At 51.2% G+C, this 23,935-nt stretch overlaps 12 protein-coding genes across 12 annotated transcripts; 6 read left to right on the forward strand and 6 right to left on the reverse strand.

Moving 5' to 3' along the window:
* Window positions 1-1,137: 1,137 nt before the first annotated feature.
* On the forward strand, window positions 1,138-2,345 carry CGCS363_v014171 (uncharacterized protein; the record flags this gene model as incomplete). Its single annotated transcript, XM_036646020.1, has 3 exons — window positions 1,138-1,321; window positions 1,374-1,791; window positions 1,847-2,345. The coding sequence occupies 3 exons, from the start codon at window positions 1,138-1,140 to the stop codon at window positions 2,343-2,345; spliced, it is 1,101 nt and encodes a 366-aa protein (XP_036488978.1).
* A 131-nt stretch (window positions 2,346-2,476) lies between these two features.
* Window positions 2,477-3,969, reverse strand: maoA-0 (putative flavin-containing monoamine oxidase A; the record flags this gene model as incomplete). Its single annotated transcript, XM_036646021.1, has 3 exons — window positions 2,477-3,234; window positions 3,287-3,587; window positions 3,652-3,969. The coding sequence occupies 3 exons, from the start codon at window positions 3,967-3,969 to the stop codon at window positions 2,477-2,479; spliced, it is 1,377 nt and encodes a 458-aa protein (XP_036488265.1).
* Window positions 3,970-6,449: 2,480 nt separating this feature from the next.
* Window positions 6,450-8,087, reverse strand: liz1-8 (Pantothenate transporter liz1; the record flags this gene model as incomplete). The annotated part of the gene is made up of 3 exons (XM_036646022.1): window positions 6,450-7,217; window positions 7,273-7,776; window positions 7,830-8,087. The coding sequence occupies 3 exons, from the start codon at window positions 8,085-8,087 to the stop codon at window positions 6,450-6,452; spliced, it is 1,530 nt and encodes a 509-aa protein (XP_036488264.1).
* Window positions 8,088-8,782: 695 nt separating this feature from the next.
* On the forward strand, window positions 8,783-9,848 carry pip-2 (Proline iminopeptidase; the record flags this gene model as incomplete). Its single annotated transcript, XM_036646023.1, has 5 exons — window positions 8,783-8,885; window positions 8,942-9,223; window positions 9,276-9,491; window positions 9,545-9,655; window positions 9,718-9,848. The coding sequence occupies 5 exons, from the start codon at window positions 8,783-8,785 to the stop codon at window positions 9,846-9,848; spliced, it is 843 nt and encodes a 280-aa protein (XP_036488046.1).
* A 135-nt stretch (window positions 9,849-9,983) lies between these two features.
* On the reverse strand, window positions 9,984-12,431 carry STB5-0 (Protein STB5; the record flags this gene model as incomplete). Its single annotated transcript, XM_036646024.1, has 1 exon — window positions 9,984-12,431. The coding sequence occupies one exon, from the start codon at window positions 12,429-12,431 to the stop codon at window positions 9,984-9,986; it is 2,448 nt and encodes an 815-aa protein (XP_036488977.1).
* Window positions 12,432-13,659: 1,228 nt separating this feature from the next.
* Window positions 13,660-15,248, forward strand: fmo1-2 (Thiol-specific monooxygenase; the record flags this gene model as incomplete). The annotated part of the gene is made up of 3 exons (XM_036646025.1): window positions 13,660-13,745; window positions 13,807-14,398; window positions 14,454-15,248. 3 exons carry the CDS (start codon window positions 13,660-13,662, stop codon window positions 15,246-15,248), a joined length of 1,473 nt encoding a protein of 490 aa, XP_036488976.1.
* A 141-nt stretch (window positions 15,249-15,389) lies between these two features.
* On the reverse strand, window positions 15,390-17,251 carry CGCS363_v014177 (Pantothenate transporter liz1; the record flags this gene model as incomplete). The annotated part of the gene is made up of 9 exons (XM_036646026.1): window positions 15,390-15,397; window positions 15,493-15,679; window positions 15,735-15,948; window positions 15,998-16,084; window positions 16,130-16,484; window positions 16,535-16,811; window positions 16,865-16,893; window positions 16,960-17,012; window positions 17,067-17,251. The coding sequence occupies 9 exons, from the start codon at window positions 17,249-17,251 to the stop codon at window positions 15,390-15,392; spliced, it is 1,395 nt and encodes a 464-aa protein (XP_036488975.1).
* Window positions 17,252-17,806: 555 nt separating this feature from the next.
* On the forward strand, window positions 17,807-19,390 carry CGCS363_v014178 (Taurine hydroxylase-like protein SAT17; the record flags this gene model as incomplete). The annotated part of the gene is made up of 8 exons (XM_036646027.1): window positions 17,807-17,826; window positions 17,925-17,992; window positions 18,047-18,108; window positions 18,175-18,423; window positions 18,478-18,716; window positions 18,764-18,860; window positions 18,910-19,034; window positions 19,093-19,390. The coding sequence occupies 8 exons, from the start codon at window positions 17,807-17,809 to the stop codon at window positions 19,388-19,390; spliced, it is 1,158 nt and encodes a 385-aa protein (XP_036488131.1).
* Window positions 19,391-19,505: 115 nt separating this feature from the next.
* On the forward strand, window positions 19,506-19,691 carry CGCS363_v014179 (uncharacterized protein; the record flags this gene model as incomplete). Its single annotated transcript, XM_036646028.1, has 1 exon — window positions 19,506-19,691. The coding sequence occupies one exon, from the start codon at window positions 19,506-19,508 to the stop codon at window positions 19,689-19,691; it is 186 nt and encodes a 61-aa protein (XP_036488609.1).
* A 285-nt stretch (window positions 19,692-19,976) lies between these two features.
* Window positions 19,977-20,330, reverse strand: CGCS363_v014180 (uncharacterized protein; the record flags this gene model as incomplete). The annotated part of the gene is made up of 1 exon (XM_036646029.1): window positions 19,977-20,330. The coding sequence occupies one exon, from the start codon at window positions 20,328-20,330 to the stop codon at window positions 19,977-19,979; it is 354 nt and encodes a 117-aa protein (XP_036488809.1).
* A 1,171-nt stretch (window positions 20,331-21,501) lies between these two features.
* Window positions 21,502-21,936, reverse strand: CGCS363_v014181 (uncharacterized protein; the record flags this gene model as incomplete). The annotated part of the gene is made up of 1 exon (XM_036646030.1): window positions 21,502-21,936. One exon carries the CDS (start codon window positions 21,934-21,936, stop codon window positions 21,502-21,504), a length of 435 nt encoding a protein of 144 aa, XP_036488810.1.
* An 891-nt stretch (window positions 21,937-22,827) lies between these two features.
* Window positions 22,828-23,293, forward strand: CGCS363_v014182 (uncharacterized protein; the record flags this gene model as incomplete). Its single annotated transcript, XM_036646031.1, has 2 exons — window positions 22,828-22,973; window positions 23,044-23,293. 2 exons carry the CDS (start codon window positions 22,828-22,830, stop codon window positions 23,291-23,293), a joined length of 396 nt encoding a protein of 131 aa, XP_036488061.1.
* Window positions 23,294-23,935: the final 642 nt, after the last annotated feature.

The raw sequence follows: 23,935 nt of genomic DNA on the forward strand, positions 1-23,935 counted from the left end.
GGTAAATTGTACGCAATCCAATCACAGTCAACCAATCATTGGTACCTCACATTTACAGTAAGAATTTAATGCCTGAGGTGGCTTGCCATAGTTATTTGAGGGGGAGTTGCTTTGGACGGAAGATGTAGTGTGACGCACTTAATGTCGTGTGCTAGAACGTTCTGTTGATGCGGGAGGAGATGGCCGAACCTCGGAGTCTTGTGTCCTGCGTCAATGAAATATTCATGATATACCATGACTGTTTGATAGGAGACATTGACCCCGCAGGTATTGATGTAAACCGCACATCCAACCAGTTGGTTGATCTAGTTGACCATATCTTCAAATTGTGTTTGGGTTTTGGGCTCTCATTTGGATTGCCTTTTCGGGCATAGTGCGAGATAACGCAGAGCATGCCGATCTCCGGAGAAAGGGCCGCGTTGGATGCACTAACACTGCCGCAAACCCTGGTGCATAAGACGCAGGCCAGCTGCCAACAGTGCGGGGAAGCGAGATAAGCTCCCCTCCCGGTCAGGTGGGTGGATGTGTTGTTGGGGCTCGACGGGTCTAAGCAACCCCGCTTCCTCGCCTGTCATCAGACATCACCTTTGCAAGGTCATAGGCTCCTCAGCATTGGATAGTACCTTGAGATGAAGGCGATGTGGATGCTCAGATAGATCTCATGGCTCGAAGAAAGAGGAAATACGTTCCCAAAGTCAAGGGTGAGTTTCGGAAGGGATCTTTCAGGTGGTGACTATTCAAATTGGATTACTTGACTGACAAACGACAGGGTGTTACGAATGTTCCCAACGCCGCATTGACTGCGATGGGACAAAACCCAGTTGCTTCAAATGTACAACACGAGGAATCCAGTGCAGTGGTTTCGGTCTGCAATACAAGTTTCTTGATGGCTTCTCTCGCAGGGCTAGGCCTCAATCTCTTGGAAACCGGAGTGCGCTGCTGAAAGACGCACTCGCTCAATCATCAACGAGTACATCGTCGAGACTTCGATATCACAACTGTCATGCTACTACCTCGGAACATGAAAAGCCCCATGATTCTTGGGAAGCCATCTATTGGGAGAGTTCTACACTGGACATCTATGACACTGCCCAGCAGGACGCATTGATAGATGCTTGCTTACAGACAAGTCCACGGATGAACGATGAAGGCTCCGATCCAGAGGTCCCAAATAATAACGCAGTCGAAGGAAAGGATGTTGCCGAAAATGCATCATCCTCAACAACAACTGAAGTTGAGGCGGTCGTCAGGCCCCGTAAACCGGCTGTGCTGGCAAGCTTGAGCATACTCGAGCCATGGAAAGAGTTCTTGATCGCGCACTGTAAGGCTCTATGGATGAAATGGCCCCGTGGAGATACTAACACAATGAAAAGTTTCCGAATCCATCGCGCCTGAGATGGTTGTCATTGATGACTGCTTCAACGGTTGGCGGCATCTGGTTCTTCCTCTTGCATGGACCAACGAAATGATAATGGACTCTGTGCTAGCTGTGTCAGCCTTTCATATTGCCGGAAAAGCTGCTATTCAGTCTGAATTTGACCCGTACCGGCTTTATACGCGGGCAATTCATCAACTGTTGAATCGAAAAGATCTGGTGGACTGGGACAAGGAAACGAGACAGTTTGTCATTCTCGCAATCATGGTTCTTCTTGTTTCTGTGATGGTCAACGGGTTATCGGATTTCCCTATCGTCTTTCAAATGTTAGAATCGGCCATCGATGCAGTCGGAGGAGAGGATGTGATAAAGAACGGTGCGGAAATGGGCGGGTTTCTCCTGCGGCAGATTCATAAGTGAGCCTCCATGATGACCTACTCCACTGAGCATATCACTGACACGTATCCACAGGATGAGAGTCTATGCTGCACCGCTACTAAGCCAGGAATCTGGAGTCGATGCCATCATGTATCATGGGAAGGAAAGCTTCGATTGTCTGTACTACTACCACAGCTTATACCCTGATTACTGTTCTACGTTCGACCACTTGGCGGACCTTCGCCAGCAGGCGTTCAATATCTACCTGAACCGCGCTTTGGGAGATAGTATCATGGGAGAATCTTCGGCAGAACTAATTAACTCGTACCAGAAAGGTCTAGAATCTTTACCTGACGGGTCTGTTGGCGAACATTGCCTTGTCTGGCCGACCTTCATTGCCGCTCTGGAATGCCGCAATCACGAGCAACAGTCATTCTTTGAACAGTTCTTGCTACGGCAATATCATCGTAACCAGTTTTTGAACATACTGAAGGCCTTAGAGTTATTGAGAAGTGTCTGGGACCAGACCGGACGTGGGAGCGAGACGAATTGGCCAGCACTGATTCCGAGTATGCGGGTTTTCATCATGTAAATACTTAGGGGGGCAAAGACATGGCTTGAGTGGCAGCACCTGAACATTTCAAATTGTAAATTGTAAACTCTTATGGTCTCTGGAAGAAGCTCACGTTTGTCGCATTTTCGATACTCATTTGACATATCTTCTTACAGATTTGCACGTGTAGTACGTTGAACGGCGTCAATCACCTCCTTCGCACCCTGCTCTCCAGAACACAGTGCCCCCTCCATGTACCCCTTCCATTCTGTAGAGTATTCCGTACCCACAAAATGAAGGTTGCCTACGGGCTTGCCGTAGACATCGGCATACTCCGTGTAGTGTCCAATCTCCTGGATCGGGGCCAGTGCCCCTTTGCTGTACTGCTCATGCTTCCAGATCTGGTCGAAGATTTCAATCGGACGGAAGACTTCCGAATCTTTCCCAACATTGAAAACCTTCGCTACTTGCTTGAGTACCACGTTGCGACGCTCGTGGGGGTGCAGCTGAGACCACTCTCCGCCGAACTTGCCGTTGACGAAGCAAGTCAGCGAGTAGAAACCCGTCTCATCGACACTGGTGTCGCGAGCCAATGTGATTGGGCCAGTGTAGCTCATGAAGAAGCCATTGTATCCGAGATCTCTCCACCATGGCTTGTCGTAGCATAAGATAGCCTTGTTGTAGTGCCCAAGTCTAGAAGAATCGTTGACTTCACGCAGTCTTGAAGGTAAGGGTGGAGAGATGTTCAGGTCACGCATCATGGTGCTTGGGATGGAGATAATGGCCTTTCTTCCCACGAAACGTTGGCCGTTGGTAGTGATAACGGTAACATGGGACGAGGTATTTTCGATCGACGCGACGGGTGCGGAAAGATGGATGTTGCTGCGACCTATCAGGTCGGCAATGCCATTTGCGATTTGTTGCGTGCCTATCGACCATGGTCAGTCCGAATTCATGCCCCATGAGAAATGATCATGTACCTTTATGCAAGCGCTGATAGTTTCCACCAGTCTTGTCATCAGCACGAATCGAGAAGAGACCTCTGTTCCGACGACAGTAGTCGATGAACCAAGCAGCAGACTCTTCCGTAGACTCGACACCATGCATTACCTTCGCCCAAAGATTGATCATGGCGATTGTCTTGGGAAGCGCACCCAGATTTCGCACGTATTGATCCAAAGACACGCTGTCATCTTCTCTCTTAGGAGTCTCTCCCTTCAGCGATTCGGCTTGGATGTGGTCTCGGATGAATTCCAGATTCTTCTTTTCTTCGGGAGTGAACTGCAACCGCTCAATCAGCCGTGTCTCAAACAATAACATGACGATATGCTGGTCGTCCACTCACCTCGGGTGTGATGCCAAATGGAAACTCGATCCTCTCGTTCTCGGACACTTGCATGACTGCTTTTCCGACTAGTCGCTGTGCAACCATGGGAAGATTGAACTTTCGGATGTACTTGGTAATCCGCGGTTGGGTGTTTTCATTGACCCAGGCAGCTCCAAGATCCGCATATCCTCGGCCAGATGCCAAGGGCACGCTCCATGTCTTGCCGCCAACGCGATTTCTCGCCTCGACAACGACGACAGATAATCCTGCCTGCTGCGCAGAGTAGGCAGCCTGAAGGCCGCTAAGGCCGGCACCAACAACGACGACGTCGAACATGCTGATCTCTGTTGATGAACTGGTCTGAGGAAGCTGTGGAAATTGCGCTCTTGGAGTTGCGAGACAAAATAGTCAGCCGTGGTAGAAGTGACCGAGACAATGTAGAAATATGATCAAGACGAATCGAAGGCACCCTGAGCCTCCTCTTTTTATTTAGATTTCGCAAAATGCCAAATTCTGAGGCACAGCCATACCAGTTTTCATCGGCTCATTTGACTCATATTCTACCGAGGGAGGTGGGCTTGTCGCAGCACTAGATGGAACCATGATCAGCCGAAACCGAATCTAAGCTACAGAAGCTCATAGCTCTTTAGGAAGAAGCCCACAATAGCTCACTGCCTATTTCAGAAATGAAAATGAGAGTCCAGATCATGACAGCCAATCCGAAGATGATACTTAGGACTTGACTCCTCGAGTGTCATAAGTTCGCCATGCAGCGATGTGGGGTTGTGCAGCGACCAGGAGCCTTCCCCAATGCGGTAATGAAAATGAGAGGACGATGCGGAGTTGAGATCAGCAGGGATGCGTCCCCTCAACTTCACTGCGAGTCCCCCCTTCCCCGCATACCTCGACCCATTCAGCTGCCGAAGATCGGGGGTTGGGTGAAGACCCTGATGTATTTAGAGATCCGTCATGGGTTGGACTTTGAGGAACAGTATCCAAGAATTTGAGGGACATGGCTTGGGCGCAATGCATCTGCACCCGACGCTTAGATTGCAGTCTCGTGGAGTAACTGTCTCGCCGACATGATAGGTGATGCGCCTCCGGCCTATGGCTAATTGTGCACCAACGACGAGACCGTGATTGTCAATAGGACAGTAGAAGCATCTTTCAACTAGGCGTGAAAGAAAACGTGGAACATTTCCATGTCGATTCTAGCGCTTGTTCTTTAAGATTACGGTTTCCACAGCTGTCCCATCCCTTCGGATTTCATAGAACTCGACTTTCTCAATTGATGCATACCATTTTCGCATTTTTTACTAGCTGCCCACTCAAGACGAGTCAATTGCGAACGCGAGGCCAAAAATCAAGTCGTGTCTTGCCTCGAACGCTGACCTTGATGAGAGATGTCAATCAAGGTTTCTGAGTGGGTTCGATTGATTGCATGGGCGGTCCGAACCCTCAGAGTCTCGGTCCGAAATGTCACAATGAGAGACCGACAAGGGTCCTACTGGATAGCAGCACTCCTCTCAGCAATATGATGGGCCGTTCATAAGTTTGAAGGTCGCTGCGTCATTGGCTACCGTTGTCAAAGGCCCTTTGTAGGCGACTTCTTCCCTCCTACTGATAACTGGGCAGTTGTTGATTTTGCTCAAAGGCCAACGTAAGTCTTTACTCTGCAGGCTGTTGCTTCTGTACAACCTGAAGGTATGGAAGTTGGTATTATAATAGTAAAATGGCCTAAACGACTGACTGATACCTGACTTTAGATCCTCCCAACCGACGATCAACCACCCAAATACACAATGGGTACATACGACGAAGACGAGGATTCGAAACCTTCCGAAATGTACAACGCACTAAACGGGCACTCCAATGCCGACAGACAAAGGGGCCCACGACATTGGAACCCAATTTCTTTTCTGAGAAACTCCAATTACACACCAGTGGAAGATGCAGATGGGCAAACAGAAGATGCATCTGCACTTACCTTGGAGCTTCGGAGAAAAGATACCACGATACGAAGATGGCAATGCTTTTCCGGACTCTTGATAGTAGTGTTGTTGGTCACCTGGTTTCTGTTCCCTTCGAAGCCGCCTCCACGGTATCCCCAGCCAGACGAAGGCACAGACAATGTCCTGAAATGGATGAAACAAGCGGAAGTAGCTGAAGGCCACTACTGGTGCGGTCCAACAACAGCTGAAGCCAAGAAAAGAGGATGCACGTTCAACAAACTTCACAACAGATGGATGTCGCCACATTGCGCAGCTGATTTCGAACCGGCGAAGGAGGCTGTCTTCAAGGCCCTGGATGGTGATGTACCAGAGTTTGTCTTCTACAGAGACGAGGACGGTAAGCCTGGGGCAAAGATATCCGAGGAAGAGCTGAATGGGCTGGATATCTTGACGCCAGCGTGGACGACTGTGGGACATCATATGACACATTGCATGTACTTGCTTCTTCAGGCAGCCGCATCTTTGAATCTTGGGACCAAGGCAGACATGGTAGTGCATGCGTGGGAGCATGCTGGGCATTGCGCTAGCGTCATTATGAACATCACAAAGACGGCGCCAGGGTGGACCGATATTGCAAGTTTCGGGCATACCCAGTCGGGCGTTTGTTGGTAATTGGGCACATCTGAACTAGCATACGGTCAACTGGCATAGCATTTGATGGGAAGCGCAAAAGATCGATTGAGCATAGAATGAAGACAGACTGAACATATTGTTGTCCCAGATATTGTATTACACACTAGCTTTATCCCTATCTTCGTTGCGAGTCCATAGTTCTTAGTCGCACATATCGCATAAGACGCAAGCTCAAGCCTCATCACTGTCACTCTCATGAGTGCTAACCTTTACTCTCGACTCCCTCCACTTCTGCAATAAGGGAAGTCCAACACCGGTCCAAACTGTCAATGCGATGACGAAGGCAAGAGCACTGCCCCATCCATGTGTCTTCGCGAAAGCTGGAGCCTGTCCGCTGGGCATCTGCAGCTGCTGGAACGGAATGACAACGGCCTGTCCAACAGATACCATGAACCCCAAGACAAAGGCACGCTTCTGCTGATCGCCACCGCATGCCTCGTTTGCCCAACCAGCCAGCAGAGGCGTGTAGCAGCCGTAACATCCTGCAAGGATAAAGACAGCCATCCGAAGCATATGAGGAACGGTCCAAGCGGTGAGCACGGCGTAGACAAAGGTCAACAGACAGCCGACCGCAAAGCAGATCGGGCCACGGCTGCGCATCTTGTCGGCAATGTAACCCGTCGAGACCATGAAGACGAAGTTGATTGCGCCGACGCAGGTTGGGATGTTGTTGATCTCAGGCACCGTGTACATCTTGGTGGATTTAAGGTAAAGAGTGAAGTACTGGATGATGTAGGAGCCGCAGGTGAGGGTCCAGAAGCAGTAGGCGGCGGTGAAGGCGTAGACCTGCCATGAGCCGAAGACGCGGGTGATGACGGACCAGTTCATCTTACCGACGGGCTTGCGGCCCTCTTCTTCGATGCGCTGGCGGGCACGCTCCTTCTCCCAGTCGCTGAGATAGAAGGCTTGGGTGGTGTGTGGAGTGTCAGGGAAGCAAATCTGACAGAAAGGTCAGCACATGCATACTAAAGCGCGGAAGGAATTGTCAACTTACAACGCCGTAGATAACGACTGGAATGGCGAGGATGAAGTCAAAGATGAAGAGCCATCTCCACGCCGACAGACCTCCCTTGCCGCCCATTCCGGTGTAAAGGGCGGATTGCAGGTATCCAGAGAACATTTGACCCAAGACGCCGCTCATGACAAACAGACCAGAACGACGGGCAAGTTCGCTCTTGCGGTACCAAGAGCCGAGGGTGAACATCACACCCGGCCAGGCGCTGGACTCGAACAGGCCGATAAAGAAGCGGAGGACGTAGAATTGGTGCGCGCTGTTGCACTTGAAGAGAAACAGTACGAAGAGCGACCACACAAAGAGGCAGCCTGGCAACCAGTAGCGAGGGCGGACAACGGTGATGATCAGGTTAGCGAAAGATCCGCCGATGATGGTGCCGATGTTGAAGTACGTGTTCATCCAAGAAAGCTCGTTGCCAGGGCCGAAGCCGAGCTCATCGCTCATGCCGGACACATAAGCATTTGAAATGTTGTTTTGGTCGAGCTGTTCGTATGAAATCAGTGATGAGCGTAAGAACCTTGGCGAAAGCATCATACCTGTTTGATGAAATACGTCAAACAACCGAAGCTCAGAAGAAACCAATCGAGCTTGAAGATGAGCTTCTTCTCTTCGGGAGATGTGCCCGGCTCATGCCAGTGGAACCACCCGGCCTGCTCAGGCTCTTGTGGGGGCTCCGGCTTAGTATCGGCAGCGGCGGCAGCGGACATCGTCGAAATGCCGTCCTTGTCGTGGGCCCGGTCGACCGGGTCGACCGCCTTGATCGCGTTCGACGCGTTGTTGTCGAGGTGCGCCATGTTTGACTCGGCTGTGTGACGAGCGAATGACTCGGGTGTTCGGAGACAAGGAGAAGCACCGCTTCGCACAACGCACGCGTCGGACCCAGGAATGCTGCTCGGTGAGGCCCTTAACAGAAGGTGAAGGTTTGGGGGTGACTGGGCAGCAGATCTTTATGACAGCCACCGCTCTCCTGAACCGTTCTCAAGGCGGCCGATAGCCCGACAATGATTGGATAACGATTTTTTCTGGGCCGAGCACGACATCGGCAGTCCGCTCAGTGACATTCAGCAAAAGACCGGGTGCTTGGAACGCCAGAACAACAATTTTACCCCGGTGCCGCGCGGTGGATTTGTCCCTTTGATGGTAGTATCGGGGAGGGGCCTGCCTCTTTACCCGTTTGGGTAGTTTGTGTCGGACGCTTTCCGGTCGCTGGCCCGGTCGTCGGACCCTTACTCGTACGCGCAGCAGTCCCCGGCTTACCTCCCATTCGCCTTCTGAAAGCCCGAAACCCCGCTGCTTCAGCTTTCAGTGCGGCAGGTGAGTTGGTTCAGATGTCGCTGCTAAGGCGTGATTCAATGTCCTGGCCGTCTGGCATGATGTTGACTGGTTTCCAGACTTGCATATCGGTTGCGTGTCAACTCAATTGAAAACAAAGCATCGAGCTGAACTCACCGACTTTTGACTCAACCGACCCGCCGGACTGTGTCTCACCATGGTTGACTTCGTAGATATCAACGGTGCCCGACTGGCATACCGTGTTGCCGGTCCAGAGAACGCACCTCTCATGATAACTCTTCACGGTGGCCGGGGAATGGGTGAGCCTGGGCCCTCTCTACTGTCAGTGACTTTCCACAGCTTAACAGCTGTTCAGGTGATCATAGGTCGGACTTCAAGGTCTACAGCCAGCTAAGTGACAAGATTCGAGTCTTGTCATTCGATTACCGCGGACATGGCCAAAGCTCTTTGACCAAGCCGTACACATTCGAGCAGATCGTGGACGACATCGAAGGCGTAAGGCAGCACTTTGCCGGTGATAAGCAAGTCATCATCTGCGGTGGAAGCTTCGGCGGCTTTCTGGCGCAGCACTATGCGATCAAATACGCCCCTAAAGTTTCGCACTTGATTCTCAGAGGCACTGCTGCATCTCATCACCGTGAGCTCTTGCGCTACGCACCATTGCTATTATGACTGACTCTCTCATACAGATGAGGCCGGGGCGATCAAGACTCTGGAAGAGAGGATACATAAAGTTCCCAGCTTCTCTGTTGACATGCTGAGAAACAAGGTCTTCGGAGCTTACGAGAGTGATCGTGAGTTCCAGCTGATCTATTTCGCCATGATGCCACTCTATCGGGAGGTCTTTGACCCGGATGCGGCGCTGAAGAGCAATCTGGACGGCGTTTATGTGGCTGAATCGCACAGTAAGCCAATAATGCCAGCGGAGAATCGTTTTAGTAAACTGACCATGTTTTAGATGATCTATACTCAGAGAAGGAGAAGTACTTCGACTACACAGACCGCTTGTCACAGATTACCGCCAAGACGTTGGTGGTTGTCGGTGACAAGGACTGGATCTGCCCTCCAGGTAAGCGTGACTGAAAACTCCGTTAGCATCCAAAGTAAATCACAAGCTGACATCAAGTACAGAAAACTCAAAGTTGATTGCCGAGAAGATCCCTGGGGCTGAGTTGTTCATGGTTGAGAACGCGAATCATGGAGTGCATGCAGAGAAGCCGGAAGTGGTGCTCCCCAAGATCCGAAGACACTTGAACATTTAAATCCACGGACGTCAATTATTTTGATGGTTCCTACTTCGTCACAGCTCAGGAATGACTGTTTTGTTCAATTTAAGATGCGTGGTATCTGAAAGCAGGGGCGCAACGCTAAAGGACGACAGTAGTAGCTACAAGCATTCAAAGAAATCCTAATTCCAACGACCCCCATCCATAGTCCATAGCAGAGTCCTCATTTCCCGCGACGGCCGAGTGTCGTGTTCCTGTCGGCGAGAAAGCAGCTTGCCCCCTGAAGCCCGTCGTAGTAGGTGGCTGGCCGGCGCAATCATCGGGCCATTCATGGAAAGCGTAACAAGTAGACCTCCCAAGTACTTCTTGCATCAGAGTGACTAGACTTGTGATCATTGGACGGACCATCGCCTGGTATGACTCCCTCGACGAGGTCATCTGTCCGTTATTGCCATACATGTTGTTACTGCTGCCGGGGAAGTGAAGAGTGGTGTAGCCGTTGTTGGGTACGCCTGAGATCAGACTCATGAACTGGCGGAAGACGTGTGCTGCTTGTCGCGCGTGGGTCCAGCCCTCAGGGAAGGCTTCGAGGATGCTGACGATGACGGCGACCTCGTCCCTGGCTGAGAACGACGTGCACTCTGCGGCACAGGCGATGAAGCTGTGGATAAGGACCAACCCGACAGGGAACAAACGGCATAGGGTGACGCGGTTCAGTGGCAGCTGGCGCTGCTGGAGAAGGACCGAAGTCGATTGAAGGTGCTTCTGTGCGAAGCGCAAGAGCTCGACCGCGGACACGATAGAGCCGCAGGAGTTGAAGTGGCACGGATAGTGAAGCAGGAGCAAAAGATGGTAGTACCGCGCGCTCAACCAAGTGACCGAGTTATGGATCGGCACGTTGTCTGGCTCCAAGGGAGACACAAGGCAGCCATTGCTGTACCAGTTCTCAATCTCTGATCTGATGTCCTGGACGATGGCACGGCGGTCAGCCTGCGAGAGAGCGGCGACGTCGGACTGCTTTCGTGTGTGAATCTGGCGGAGAATTCGATCTTCTAGTTGCCTCAACTGGATGACGTGACGGTTTGTCTGGAGGATAGAGGCAAAGTGTTGCCGATCTGGAGAGGCGAATTCTTCAATCGTCAGCCCGGGCAATGGAACATCCATGTTCTCGTCAATAAGGGCCACTGGCAAGCCCAATGAGATAGCCATCATCCGATCCAGAACGTAGATGCTCCAGAAGAGACGATGTCGCAGCTCGATATCCATAGCAGAGAGCGTCTTGTCTTCAGAAGATCTGCGGCTCAGGCCTAGCAGCATCGCCTGGCGGGAGACTATGCCAGCTATTGACCACGTCGAGATGCCCTTCGGATCAAAGAGAGAGTATAATGCCACCAAGACCAGAATCTGGATTGACTCGAGGTCTTCACGAGCTAAACATTCTTGGATAATGTCGGCATAAGCCACGTCGAACTTGGACGTCGTGTCGTTCGGTATCTGGCCTGCTCTCTGCAAGGTAGTACAGCCGATGGCCATGATGAGGTACAACAAGGTCGTATCTGAGTCTCGCCGCCGTTTCGAAGACTCGCCCAAGTTCTCCAAGTCCCTGAGAACTTTAGACCTGTTCACGAATGGATATGCTCGATTTACGTTCCGGAAATATGCGTCCACGAATCGACGAGCAATAGCATCTCGTGGCAAACTCGATGACGAGAAGCCTCCATCCCGGATAGACTCAATACCAAGTATCCTCCCTGGCTCTGGTGCCGGCTGAAGAAGAGCACGCATATGATCGTTCCCTCTCGATGAAGGTGATTCCGAGTCAACGTTCACGGCCAAACTTCGCTGATCAAAGACAACCGACCCGGTGTTGCCGTGTATCGTGAACCCATCTCCTCGGTTGCTCCCCACACTCGCGGATCCAGGCGTGGCTCCATTTGCCGGCGTTGATGGGTTTATATCCAATTGCTGGCTTTGGTGCTGGGAAAGGGCACCAGGCGAAGACCCTAAGAGCGAAACAAGGTCCGTTCCGGTATCCAGATGCTCAACCCCGCCTCCAGGAACCGGGTGGCTTTCGTTGATGTATCGTGTTAACCATTCAATCCTCGCCCTCAGGTGATGCGTCTGAGCTGCCGTCGACGCGGCTGGTGTGGAGAAAGAACACTTGTGTCCAGCATTGGCACATAACGTGCAGATAGGAAATGTGCGTGAGCATTTCTTCTTGAAAGCACGGCACCGGTCGCAAGCGGGAATGTCGCGGGGTGCCTTAGGCGAGGACGCCGCCACTCCCGTGTTCGCCGAGGTGGTGGCGTTGGCGACATTGGGAACAGGGCCGCCCGAAGGAAGTCCAGGGGCAGCAGCAATAGGACTTGGCAGTATCGAAGGCGTAGGGGGCGGCAGAGATGTTGTCCCTAAGGCTGCCGAGGCCACTTCTGAAGATGAGACATCGGGAGTGATATCCGGGGCTCCTCCAGCTGGCGCTGGTGATGTCTGCGGTGGTGGCAGAGATGCGCGAGGCAGCACGGGCGGAGAAGCCGAGCGGCGGAGAGTGGATGGAGACGATGGGGATGTTCGTCGGACGCGGAAGCGGTGGATGTTGGATTTGATCTGTTCGGGAGACATTGCGACGGGTTTGCCAGTGAAGACGGCGAGACGCCGACGCAACGCCCGTCTCGAGTCGGAAGGTGGACGATCGGTCGGTCGGTCACTGTGCGCGGGCGCGTCGCAGGCGCATAGATGATAGGGGGATCGAATGGCTTGGAATCCAGGAGTCGTGGGGGCGATCTGAGTCGGAGTCGGGGCTCTCTCCGCTATTATGCTGAGCTTGCTCTTCAGGCCATGGATGGATGCCAGGCCCTTCCGACGTGGTGGTAATGCTGCAACAATCCGTTTCTATCTCTATCATGTATGTCGACGTAGAGAACGCAGCATCTTTGCAGAGTGCGAATCTTTCCTCTCCCCCCTTTCAGCGTTGCACTCCAGCCAGCCTGTCCAGTCCGCGCAGATCCGATAGCATATTTTTTTTTCAAGCCTTGCGCCGGCAGCTAGCACGACCCAGGCATTTCGGCAGTCAGTTTGATAGCAATCAACAGAAGCACGACTCGAACGGGCGCAGAGCACGCAATCTCTATCGGCTGAGGGGGTCGACGAATGAGAATTCTTTCTTCAGGGACAATTGTCCAGTAGATGGCCCATGTTTTGCCCCGCTGTCGGGGATCTGTCGTTCGGACTTAGTACTGCTGAAGAATTTTCTTTTCTGGTTAGGTGGCCGGATTGCGACTTTATGGGAGACAAGTGCGTGCTACAATCACTGGCGAACATGGGAAAACAGAAGCTTCATGTCTCTATGAATGATAGAGTCTCTGCCAAGAGAATTGTAAGACGGGGAAGTATATGACTTGCATGAGACTGCTGTTCGTCCCAAGACCGCTTGTCTCCGGCAGCCGGAGTCCGGCTGAAGGATGCGTGTATGTAATAGTCCCACCAGACAGTTCAGTGTTCGCGCGACTCAGACAATAGCGCCAGTCGGGCCAAGGCCGATTAGTGTCGGCCGTCACTCTCGCCTCGCCATCCCAGCGGGCCTTTCGTCCGATTGCAAAGCATGATTGCACCAGCTGAATGAGTGGTTTGTGCCTATTGCCGAAATCTGAAGATATGGGAATGCAATCGCCTGATGTTCTTGCACCAGCGTAGACAACTCTTCACGGGTGTTTACTCATTTAAGTCCGTCATCTCCTCTCTTCACAGGCTTCCTCCGAGCTGTTCATCGGCGCTACGATACCCCTCATCATCATTCCAACCCTACTCTTCCACATTCCGTCCCACACCGATCCGGTCAAACCCCGCAGCCATGTCGCCCATGTACACGGAGGATAAGCTCAATGTCGACCGGGTCGCCGTGATCGGCGCCGGACCGTGCGGTCTCGCCGCCGCGAAGTAAGCTGTCGTCCGACCGAGCCAGCCCCGGAGTACCTCGATGCTAATCACCGGCTTGTAGATACTTTTTGGCCGAGAAGAAGTTTTCCAAAGTCCAAATCTTCGAGCAAAGAGATACCGTCGGCGGCGTTTGGACGTACAGCTCCCTGAGCGTCATTGACAATGACTTCAGCATCCCGAGAACACAGCCCACAAGAAACCCGGACACGGCTATTGCCGTTGAAGGTCATGAGGCCAAGCAGTTCGTGTCGCCAGTCTATGACTTTCTTGAGACCAACATCCCGCATACGCTCATGAACTATTCCGACAAGAAGTTCCCCTCCACTGCCTCGCTATTCCCTCCTCACCAGACCGTGAAGAAGTATCTTGAAGACTATGCCGAGGAACTTAAGCCCATCATTTCACTATCGACGCAGGTTTTGAGCTTGAAGAAGGTACAGAGTGGTAGCCAAGTATGCTGGGAGGTTGAGACACAAGACCTCAAGACGCATGAGACAGCGAAGTCCCAGTTTGATGCGGTGATGGTCGCCAGCGGCCACTACAACGACCCCTTTATCCCGGATATTTCAGGCCTCGCCGACTTTGACAAGGCGCATCCTGGCACCATTTCCCATTCCAAGTTCTACAGGAACCCTTCTCAGTATGAGGGCAAGGTAAGTCTCACCCAACGTTCACTTGTGCGAACCGTGGACTGACTTGATCATCCAGAAAGTAATCGTCGTCGGCAACTCAGCTTCCGGCATCGACTTAAGCGCCCAGATCTCCACAGTCTGCAAACTCCCCATAATTGTGTCTGAAAAGACCATCCCGAATACCCCAGCAGAAGACCGCTCATCATGGGCCAAGATGGTGCCCGAGATCCTCGAATTCATTCCAGAAGGCCGCAAAGTGCGCCTGGCCAATGGCGACATTGAGTCCGATGTTGATGGTGTGGTCTTCTGCACAGGCTACTTCTACAGCTTCCCCTTCCTCCGCGACCTCTCCCCGCCAGTCGTCACAGACGGCGCCTACGCTCGCAACTTATATGAGCACCTTCTCTACATCGATGATCCGACGTTGGCGTTCGCAGGTATTCCGCAACGCATCGTCCCCTTTCCTGTTGCTGAAGGTCAAGCTGCATTCGTTGCACGGGCGTGGGCAGACAGATTGCCCCTGCCAAGCACCGCTGAGATGAGGGAGTGGGAAGCAAAGATGCTGAAAGATAAGGGAGAAAGCAAGATGCTTCACAACCTCGCTTTCCCGAAAGACTTAGACTACATCAACATGCTCCACGCTCGGAGTCTGGAGGCTGCGAAGCGAGAGGGACTAGAGAACGATGGCGTCGGTAAGATTCCACCATTCTGGGATGATGAGAAGCGGTGGACGAGAGAGCGCTTCCCACTCATCAAGATCGCATCAAGGAAGCTGGGTGAGAAGAGACACGAGGTCACGACTTTGGAGCAACTGGGCTTCGACTATAGAGCATGGAAGGCTGGCTTAAGCGAGGAGGAGAAATTGCTGTGAACGCAGCATCAGAGCGAGGAGTAAACTATCAGACTCAAGCGCTAGACATAGACCTCTAGAGTTTCTATCATTTGGAAAGCCTTGACGCCTTCTCGAAAGCCTTATCCATCAATCCACGCCATGAAGTACCCGTTGCAGACCCTATCTAACTACCGTTGCAGCTGCAGTAAATCAACGCAATCAAGTTAGGTATCAACAGCAGCTTTTTGAACCTTTCGACCGAAGTGACCCAATAGCAGTATACCCCCAGCCTGAGCAACGGCGCAAACAGATGAAGTTATCCAGCCTACTCGAAAGTAGGGCGTCTGTGTTCCCGTATTGAAGATGAGAAGGGGAACCCAAGCGTTGAAAGTCGCACCGAAAGCTTGAGCGATTCCAAGAATGAGAGCTCTCTCATCCGCCAAAGAGCCAAAGGTTTCGCCAAGGTAAGACTTGCCCCCGAGTCAGCATCTGTGTATGAAGAGAAACGAATGAGAATCTGCTTACGATGATTACAGGCCCATAGGCGAGGGTAGCCGGGTTGACGAGGTACCCGAAGAACGCACCCGCCTTTGACGAAACTACGGCCAAGACAACACATGTGACGAAGTTCAAGGAGGTAATGATGAGTGCGACCCAAATCCGATTTTCCAGCCTGTCTGATAGAAGGCCAAACAAGATTGTGCCGACGAGACCGACTGCGTACGCGGCTGTGGGAATGCTGGAAAGGTTTCAGCCAAAAGTCAATAGTGTACTTGTTAGCTACTCACACATTGATCTCCTGGACCGTGTACTCGTTCAGGGTTTTCAGATAGATCGCAAAAAAGTCGAGACCATAGGTATCGATGCAGAAGAATCTCCGTTGCGTTAGCTAGAAACATTTACGAATACGAATGACTCACATGTAGTTGAGTACAAAGACCCAGACAAACGGGCGACTAAGCACGCTCTTGAATGTTTTAAGGGTCACGCCCTCGAATCTTTTGCGCCCGACCTCAACTACTCGTGACTTTGCGAGTTCTCGCTCCTCTTCGTTGAGGTAAAACACACGCGTGTCATAAGGACTATCAGGGACAGCAAAAAAGCCCCAAACCGCTCCAGGGACGTTGATGATTCCGCACATGATGAAGAGCCATCTCCAGCCTGGTATTCCGTGAACGCCGTCAAGTCCAGTGTACACCGCTGCTTGAAGGTATCCTGAAAACATTTGGGCTGCGAACGATGCCGAGTAGAAAATGGTAGCGCGAGTGGCCAGCTCTGCTCAGTCGTTAGTTGGGGATATCTGGGCTTGCAGCTAGAATGTTTACCCTTGGGAGTGTACCAGCTTCCAAGCAGTGTCATGCCTCCGACATAAAAGGGAGACTCGGTGAGTCCGAGAAAGAGTCGAAGGGCATAGATGTGCTTATAGTTCTTGACAGCGGCAAAGCAGAAGGTGAGGACAGCCCATGTTACCTCGATAGATGGGAGCCAAATCGAGGGACGGACATGGGTAACGATGATTTGGCTTGGAATCATGCCAACTGTGTAGCCTATTGTCCACAACGTTTGAAAATAATTGTATTGATCGGCGAAAAGTTCCAAATCCTGTTGCTATTAGCACAAGAAATCGCCACGGGTGGTGGTCTTCTACGTATTACCTCTTCCATGCCAGACACGTATGCGTTTCCTGTAATAGCGGTTAGATGGTTTCGTGTAAGAAGTACACGTTGCAGACAGGCTTGTAAGTACTTACGAAGATTTGAAGCATCCAAAAGTCTGAGGAAGTATCCGAAACATGCCCAGGAGCTTCTAATGTTAGTCACTGACGTGAACGAAGTGGGGTCCACTCAGGACACTTACAGAATGAAGAAGTCGAGCTTCAGCAAAAGCTTTCGTTCTTCAGACCTACCGCTTCGGTGAAACCAACCACGTTTCCGCTGACCAGCAGCTTCCCCTTCCACATCACCGACAACATTATGAACAATGTCATCTCGCTTGGTGTGCGATGAATCTTGATCCTGAGTCAAACTGGACTTGTCAGCCATTTTGCAGATCTGGTTGGAAGGCCTCGCAGATGATACGACGGGCTTGAACAAGACGCAAGCAGATCGTATTACTTATCAGGAGCGCGAAGAAGCGATGCGGAGCTATCTAGTTCTGCCCATTCTTGATGCCATGGCACCCAAGGAATGGTGCAATGCCGGCATTGTGGATCGGTCTTTCACGCCAACTCTATTCGTCGCCTAGGTAGTAGACGCAGAGAGATGTGATGATTGGAGAAGAGATGGTCGATTAACAGAAACCGGCGCCGAAAGCCGGCTTGCTGCATGTCCGCGCAACACCCGTGTCGTACCGACCGCCTAGGACGATTTACCATCAATCCTGACAATTGCGCCATCGTGCATCCGACAAATTGATGACCAACTATCGCTCATTATCCGGAATGTGGGCGACCTGGATTCCAATGCGCTATAGCATGAGGTCGATGAAGAGAAGAATTCCTTTAATATGACGAGAGTCTGACCGCGGACTATTGGGCAACATTTGGAACTGACAGAGCCTCCAGGTCTTTGGGCAACGAAGACCCTATCAATACAGCCATGACTGCCGACATCATTCCGTATGAGCTCTATTCAGACGCTCCAGGCTTTTTGCTCAATAAGCTTGAATGGAAAGAGGCAAATGCAGCTCACCCCGAAACCTCGAGCTTTGGCTCAGTTCCAAAGGGGTGGCCATCTCAATTTTCTGGGCCTCAGACGTGGACTGGTCAATATTAGAACAGCATCGTAAGTTACGTACTCGTAAAACAGAGACAAAGGGCGAATGCTGATTCTATGCAGCCGAAAAGTACATCAAGCACCTCTCCCAAGAGCATATCGATGAGATAGATGCTGCCATCAAGGTGAGAGCATGTTGAGCGCGCCCTTATTTCAATGACCAGACGGCAATCTCATATCTGTCGGCACAGAATTGGAAGAAGCAATCCCTTCTTCTTTCCAGTATTAGTCGATCGAACTTTCAGCTTCCCATCCTCGGGCCAATACTGCGCGGAGTATCCGATCAAATCTACAACGGCATCGGGGTTCAGATTCTCAGAGGGTTCCCGGTCCAGAAGTATGACAAGACGGACCAAATCATTGCGTTTCTCGGAATCAATGCTTGGGTCGGTGATCGACGTCTCAACCAGGGAGCAGACCGAGCAATATGCCACATCAAGGTGTGCATCAAATATCCATGCCGCCTTCGTCAATGGGTTACTGACAATTGCCAGAGCATTTCGCATTTGGACCCAGAAAACCGTGGAAAGATCTATGTTTCTGCTCAAGACACCAACGCACAATTCTTTCACAGCGACGCCGGTAGTGATGTAGTGGGACTCATGGCTGTGAGCCTTTCAGGTCACGGAGGTGCATCGACTGTCGTCAGCGCTGAACAAGTGTACAACCATCTTGCCATACATCGACCTGACATTGTCCGGCTTCTGGCCGAGAAGAAGTTTCGCTGGAGAGCGTACGTCTGTCCCCCAACACAAATCGGACGATTCTCACTATACTTAGCAACGGCATACCTGACGATGGGGTGCATTTGGTTCACAACAAAGGCGGCCGCCTATTTCTCAATTTCTCGACACGGACTTTCATTGGCTATGGAGAGGTGAGTCTTAAAAGATGATAAGTGCAGTGAAGTGACTGACGATTGGTAGATGCCCGATCGGGATGCGGATTACCCACCATTGTCCTTCCAAGAGCGAGAGGCCTTTGCGAGATGGCAGTGGGTGGCCGACGAGTACAGTCTCAAGACAGACCTTCAAGTAGGTGATATTGAATGGTATGTTGCTTTCAAGTCCTTCCCGAACCCGTTCTCCCTCTGACTAAGACCAATTTAGGGTGAACAATCTTCACCTTCAACATGCACGCCGCGGCTTTACCGAGGACATCACGTATCCTAGACATCTGATCCGGATCTGGCTGAGCGATAGTGAAAACTCGCCCGAGCTTCCTGAAGACATCAAGCGGAAGTTCGACGCCATGTTTGCCGAGGATCCGAATTTCTTTCCACTGATCGAGGAGGACTTGAGGCGGAGGCAGAGCGGGATCTTCACCGGCTCGTGTAAGCAAGAGACAGCTGACGAGAGGCTGCAAAGCGGGGGCATTGAAGCGTTGAACTCCCGAGTAGTCCGTTAGTTGCACGGCGTGACACGTTGCAGGAATATTGAGCTTTGAACCTATTAATGGTGATTTCCGTTTCTCATTTCCTTGGCTTGGTTGCGTCTAAATGCTGACATCCGGCGTGTAGATCATGATGAGCCTCGACGCGAGCGTTACTGTCTTAGACACCGGCGCGGGCCTACTCGCTTCGGCCGTTGTCAGCATAAGCAACCCGGCACTCGAATGCCGAACGTTCTCTTGCAATGTTTGCGATGATTCAGATAGAAGTCTGAACATTCTGTACCAATGGAAAAGGTTTTCATCTAAATACTGCTGAAGCCAGCTCGGTTCGCATGGATTTTGCAAGTAATTAGCTGCACTGTACCACCAAACACGGAAAAGACATGGCGGAGACCTGGCAGAGACATGGAAGTGACACAGAAATGCGTCAAAGGGCTATTATTGATATTCTGAATTTGCAATTCTCCTTTCCCTGGACAAGACAAGCTGCCAAATAAACCTTTAACTCCGGATGCTAACAGATGGATCCCATGTCGTCCTGAATATGGTCTGTTTCCTGTATCCCATTGCTTTCAAACCATTCATTAATCCCATTCTTGCTCTAAAAAGCCGTTGGTGTGGCGCAAACCGGCGACGTCACCGTCGTAGGCACTGTGGCCGGGACGTAGATGACCTTCTCATAGGCGGGTCCGTGGCCACCCCAGTTAGGAGCCTGCGCGTCGGCAGTTGTAACGTGAGCACAGCCATGGCAGTCGACGGGGCTTGGTACAGTGACTGTGCTGTTGTACTGTGTGATGGTTGTCGTGGGCTGGAAGTCGCCAGTGAACCCAAGGTCGAAGTGTGTAACAGTAATTGTGCAGTCGCTCACGGCTGGTGGCGCGGTAGGCTCGGGCATTGGGCTAGCAGCTGCAAAGGCTGCAAAGCCAACAATTACTGAAATGAAAGAAGTGCGCATTTTTGTGACAGTTTTAACGAATGTGAAGTTCAAGTTTGATTAAATTCCGTAATTGTGTAATTGGAGATGAAGGTGCTGCCAAGATTGAACAAGACGGGGAGCCAAGACCTCAATATTTATATTGCTCTTCACCTTGCAGATCTTCGGATCTGCTGGAATCCTAAAGGATTCTTGATATTGAGGAACCATGCTGATCGTTGTCTGAGATCGGATGAACGGCAAAGTAGCGGGGAGCCAGAGTCCTCTCCGTGTTGATCTCCCACCCGTTGTGTGACGATGAAGGCTATTATTATCATTAAGTTCTACGGCCATCCCGCCGCCACCTTCTGCTATTCACTGGGGAATAATGAGGGATTCGCCGAAAACAATTTGGGCTCGTATTGCAGTTAAAGCGCCCCCTGAGCGCTCAGCCCGAATATGATGGGACGCACTGTTGTAAGCTTTCTAAGGTGGGGTAAACAAGCTGTCAAGCCTCCAAAGTTGATTGCAAAAACGTGGGTGCCCCCTGCTAAATGGTCCGATGATGTGCCCCCTTTTGAAAGCTTGTTTCTCCGAGCGGGTCGGACGATCATGTTGGCATGGCTGTTCAGGAACGAAATATTATTATTGAAACTTGCAGCTTACCTGACGAGTCAACAATCATCGTGAATTCATACTTAGAGCTGCGGATGCAACTACTCGTCGCCGGACTCATCCACCGGGACGGATTCACCCACCGGAGCGGACACACCCATCGCGCCTAAAACGGTCGGCGTCGCCATTCCTGTCATGCACTCCAACTCCGCCGATTTCATTGCCCGCGCAAAAGGAAAACCAGTTCATACTGCAGATGCTGCAGCAAGGAAAAGATATCGCAGCCACAATCAAGCGCATCATTGAAATCGAAGGACAGTTCGAAGGTTGGTTATATTGTCAAATAGATCTGACCCCGCGAGCCAAAGCAAATCTGTGGATTTCCCCGCAGGACAGCTTGACGGATAACCACGTGGAAGCAGACCATCTTCCAGCCCTTGCAGCATGGTAACATCTATCCCACACGAACAGTGATACCAAAATAAGCAGATCATAGTACCCACCAGCCCCAGAGGCAGTGCTTGATTCGCATGAGAAATACCACTGCAATCTTCGATGTGGTTGCGGTTGCATTGTGCTATCAAAGTTTGGGCCCAGCCTATGCAGTCAGTATTGTTGTAGTAGATTCCCGTGATTTACTTACAATGAAGAAGTAACCACGTAGCAGAATGTTTGTCTTGCAGGTATCACCAGCATTCAGCCAAAAGCATTTGGCCGTAGTGTGATCAGTCTGGTCTTCAGCAACGCACATGATTTGACGGAAGTTGGCGCGGCTGATGAACTGAACGACGCCTTTGCTGGCCGAGCTCGGCTGGCTGTATGTGCATTCCGCCCTGGGGGGTTGACCCTGAGCGGCACCGACTTGCAGTGTTCCGCGGTAGACTCCGCTGGGTTGGCGAATCAATGAGGTCCAAGAACTGAAGAGAGGGGTAATTTCAACAGGTGCATCCGCGCAAGTCGCTTCCGCAACAGCAAGTTGCCACAAGAGCGCCATGAAGAGCACCCGAATTGCGGGAAAGAAGAATTTGTTCATATTGGCAGTTGTTTCCGAGGGAAAATCCGAGACAAATGGTTGTGACTTTGGAATACGAACAACTTTCCCCCGGCGAAATGGCAGTTTAAGTAGAGAAAGAGGTTGGCGGAAGCTCTGTACAGCTGGTGACATCTTCGCCTCGGTATCGCAAATGTCGATCTAGTCTATGGAGTCTTGGATCTGTAAACTTTCATCGGTGATTTGATGTGAGCCATTTACATCTCGAGAAAAACTTTGCTGCACGAATGACCGAGCTTAGGAATCGTGTTGAGCAGCACATTCCACCTACCCGCAGCAATTGCAGAATACCTCCCTCAACGAAAATGCTTAATTAATTGTGATTTGAACTTCGCTAATGAAGTAAAAGACTTTGGGCTCTTCATTCATGAGGACAAACATTTGCTGTTCTAGAGGCACTCGCACCTAATTTGAGAAGGGTGGGCTGGACTCAAGCAGCAGGTTCTACTGTCAAAAATTGGCCATTCGTATCACATGGTAAGTTGATGACTATCGATGTGTAGCAACATTTTCGGAGTGGTTAAGACCATTAGATAGTGTGAGTAGACTTCGCAGAGTTGCCTTGCACTGCAACCGTTCTAGATACTCATAAGACATGGGCCGTCAATCGGTGAGCACGAAGTGAGGGTTGCCACGAGTCAGCATCAACAAGCAAGAGTGTGTACCACATAAATTGCTGCTGATAAGCTATACAGACAGCAATGTGTTTGCGAAAGTATATTCTCGGCCATTTCCGCTGTTCCCTGACATAAAAGAGCATAAAGAAAGGAGCATTCCGTTACTCTTTGCCGAGCCACTTCCAGGACCAACCCCCTCTTCCCCACACTCGTTTTGTCTGATTGAACCAGCACTGTTGGACTTATTTGCTCGAAAATGAACTTCAAATCGGCTGTTCTTCTTCTTGTCGCTGCGTCATCAGCATGCGCCAACCCAGTAGACCTCTGCAAAAAGGCCGCGGACGGCACAGTCGATAAGCGTTGCGGCGGTGGTCCCGTCCTTGACCATTGCAATTGCAAGATGTACGGACTCCATCACCCATTTCTATCGTTCTTCAGTTGAGTTTTTCATACTTACCAAGTCGCTTCACAGGTGGGTCCCTGGGAAGACCTCGGCCGACCCTCGCCAATACCTGTCTGGAGACTTCCCATACGGTACCGGTGTGACCCAAGGCACCATGAAAGTCACAGGAGGCGCAGGTCAGGGCAGCGTCTGCTCCGTCACCTGGGATAGAGGAGACAACGGACGTTGTGGATACTGGAACCAGATCAATGGCCCAACTGGATCGGGCTGCCAGCAATTCCACAATGTTTGGTTCAGCTGTGACGAGGTTTACGCATAGTATTCAAGTTGCCTGCAGTCGCCATCCTTGCCAAGAAATTGCCTTTTCAAGGAACCCCAAAACATATACTGTTCGTCACAGCGTTTGGCGCACGGAGCAGAATAACTATCGAAAGAGATCATACTCACGGAAAATATTCGAAGATTCCGCATTCGGTCTTCACAGGCTGATGCACACAGAGGGAGGTCAAAGAAACAACTACCTACATTACGCATTCATATGGATGTGGACTTCTTTAACAACGTTCTGCTTCCACTTAAGATCTCCTGTTTCTCTACGTCTAGTTGATTTTGTGTTTTGCGTCTTTCAGAGCTTGCGAGAACTGCGTGTCAAACCTGCGTGGAATATGGCTTGCCACCGGGCCATGTTTCATACGCGCCATTGGAGCTAGTAGCTTGCAGTAGCTGTAGACCTTGGCCTGCGTAGATACCTATCTCATTAGGCAGTCGATAACCAAGACTCTCATGCACGTAGACTCTTTGGGCAGGCCGACCCAGCCCCGCGCAAAATCTTCACCCCCGCACATTTTCTGTGATTTCAATTTCCACTCCAGTTTCTCTCAGAATGAGGTTCATTGATGGAACTTTATTGAGCCTCTATCATTCCTTTGAGTCCGCCAAGCCTGGTTCAATTGTCAACGAC

Source organism: Colletotrichum siamense, assembly GCF_013390195.1.
Source record: "Colletotrichum siamense strain Cg363 chromosome Unknown KSG_Cg363_contig10, whole genome shotgun sequence".
NCBI lineage: Eukaryota > Fungi > Ascomycota > Sordariomycetes > Glomerellales > Glomerellaceae > Colletotrichum > Colletotrichum siamense.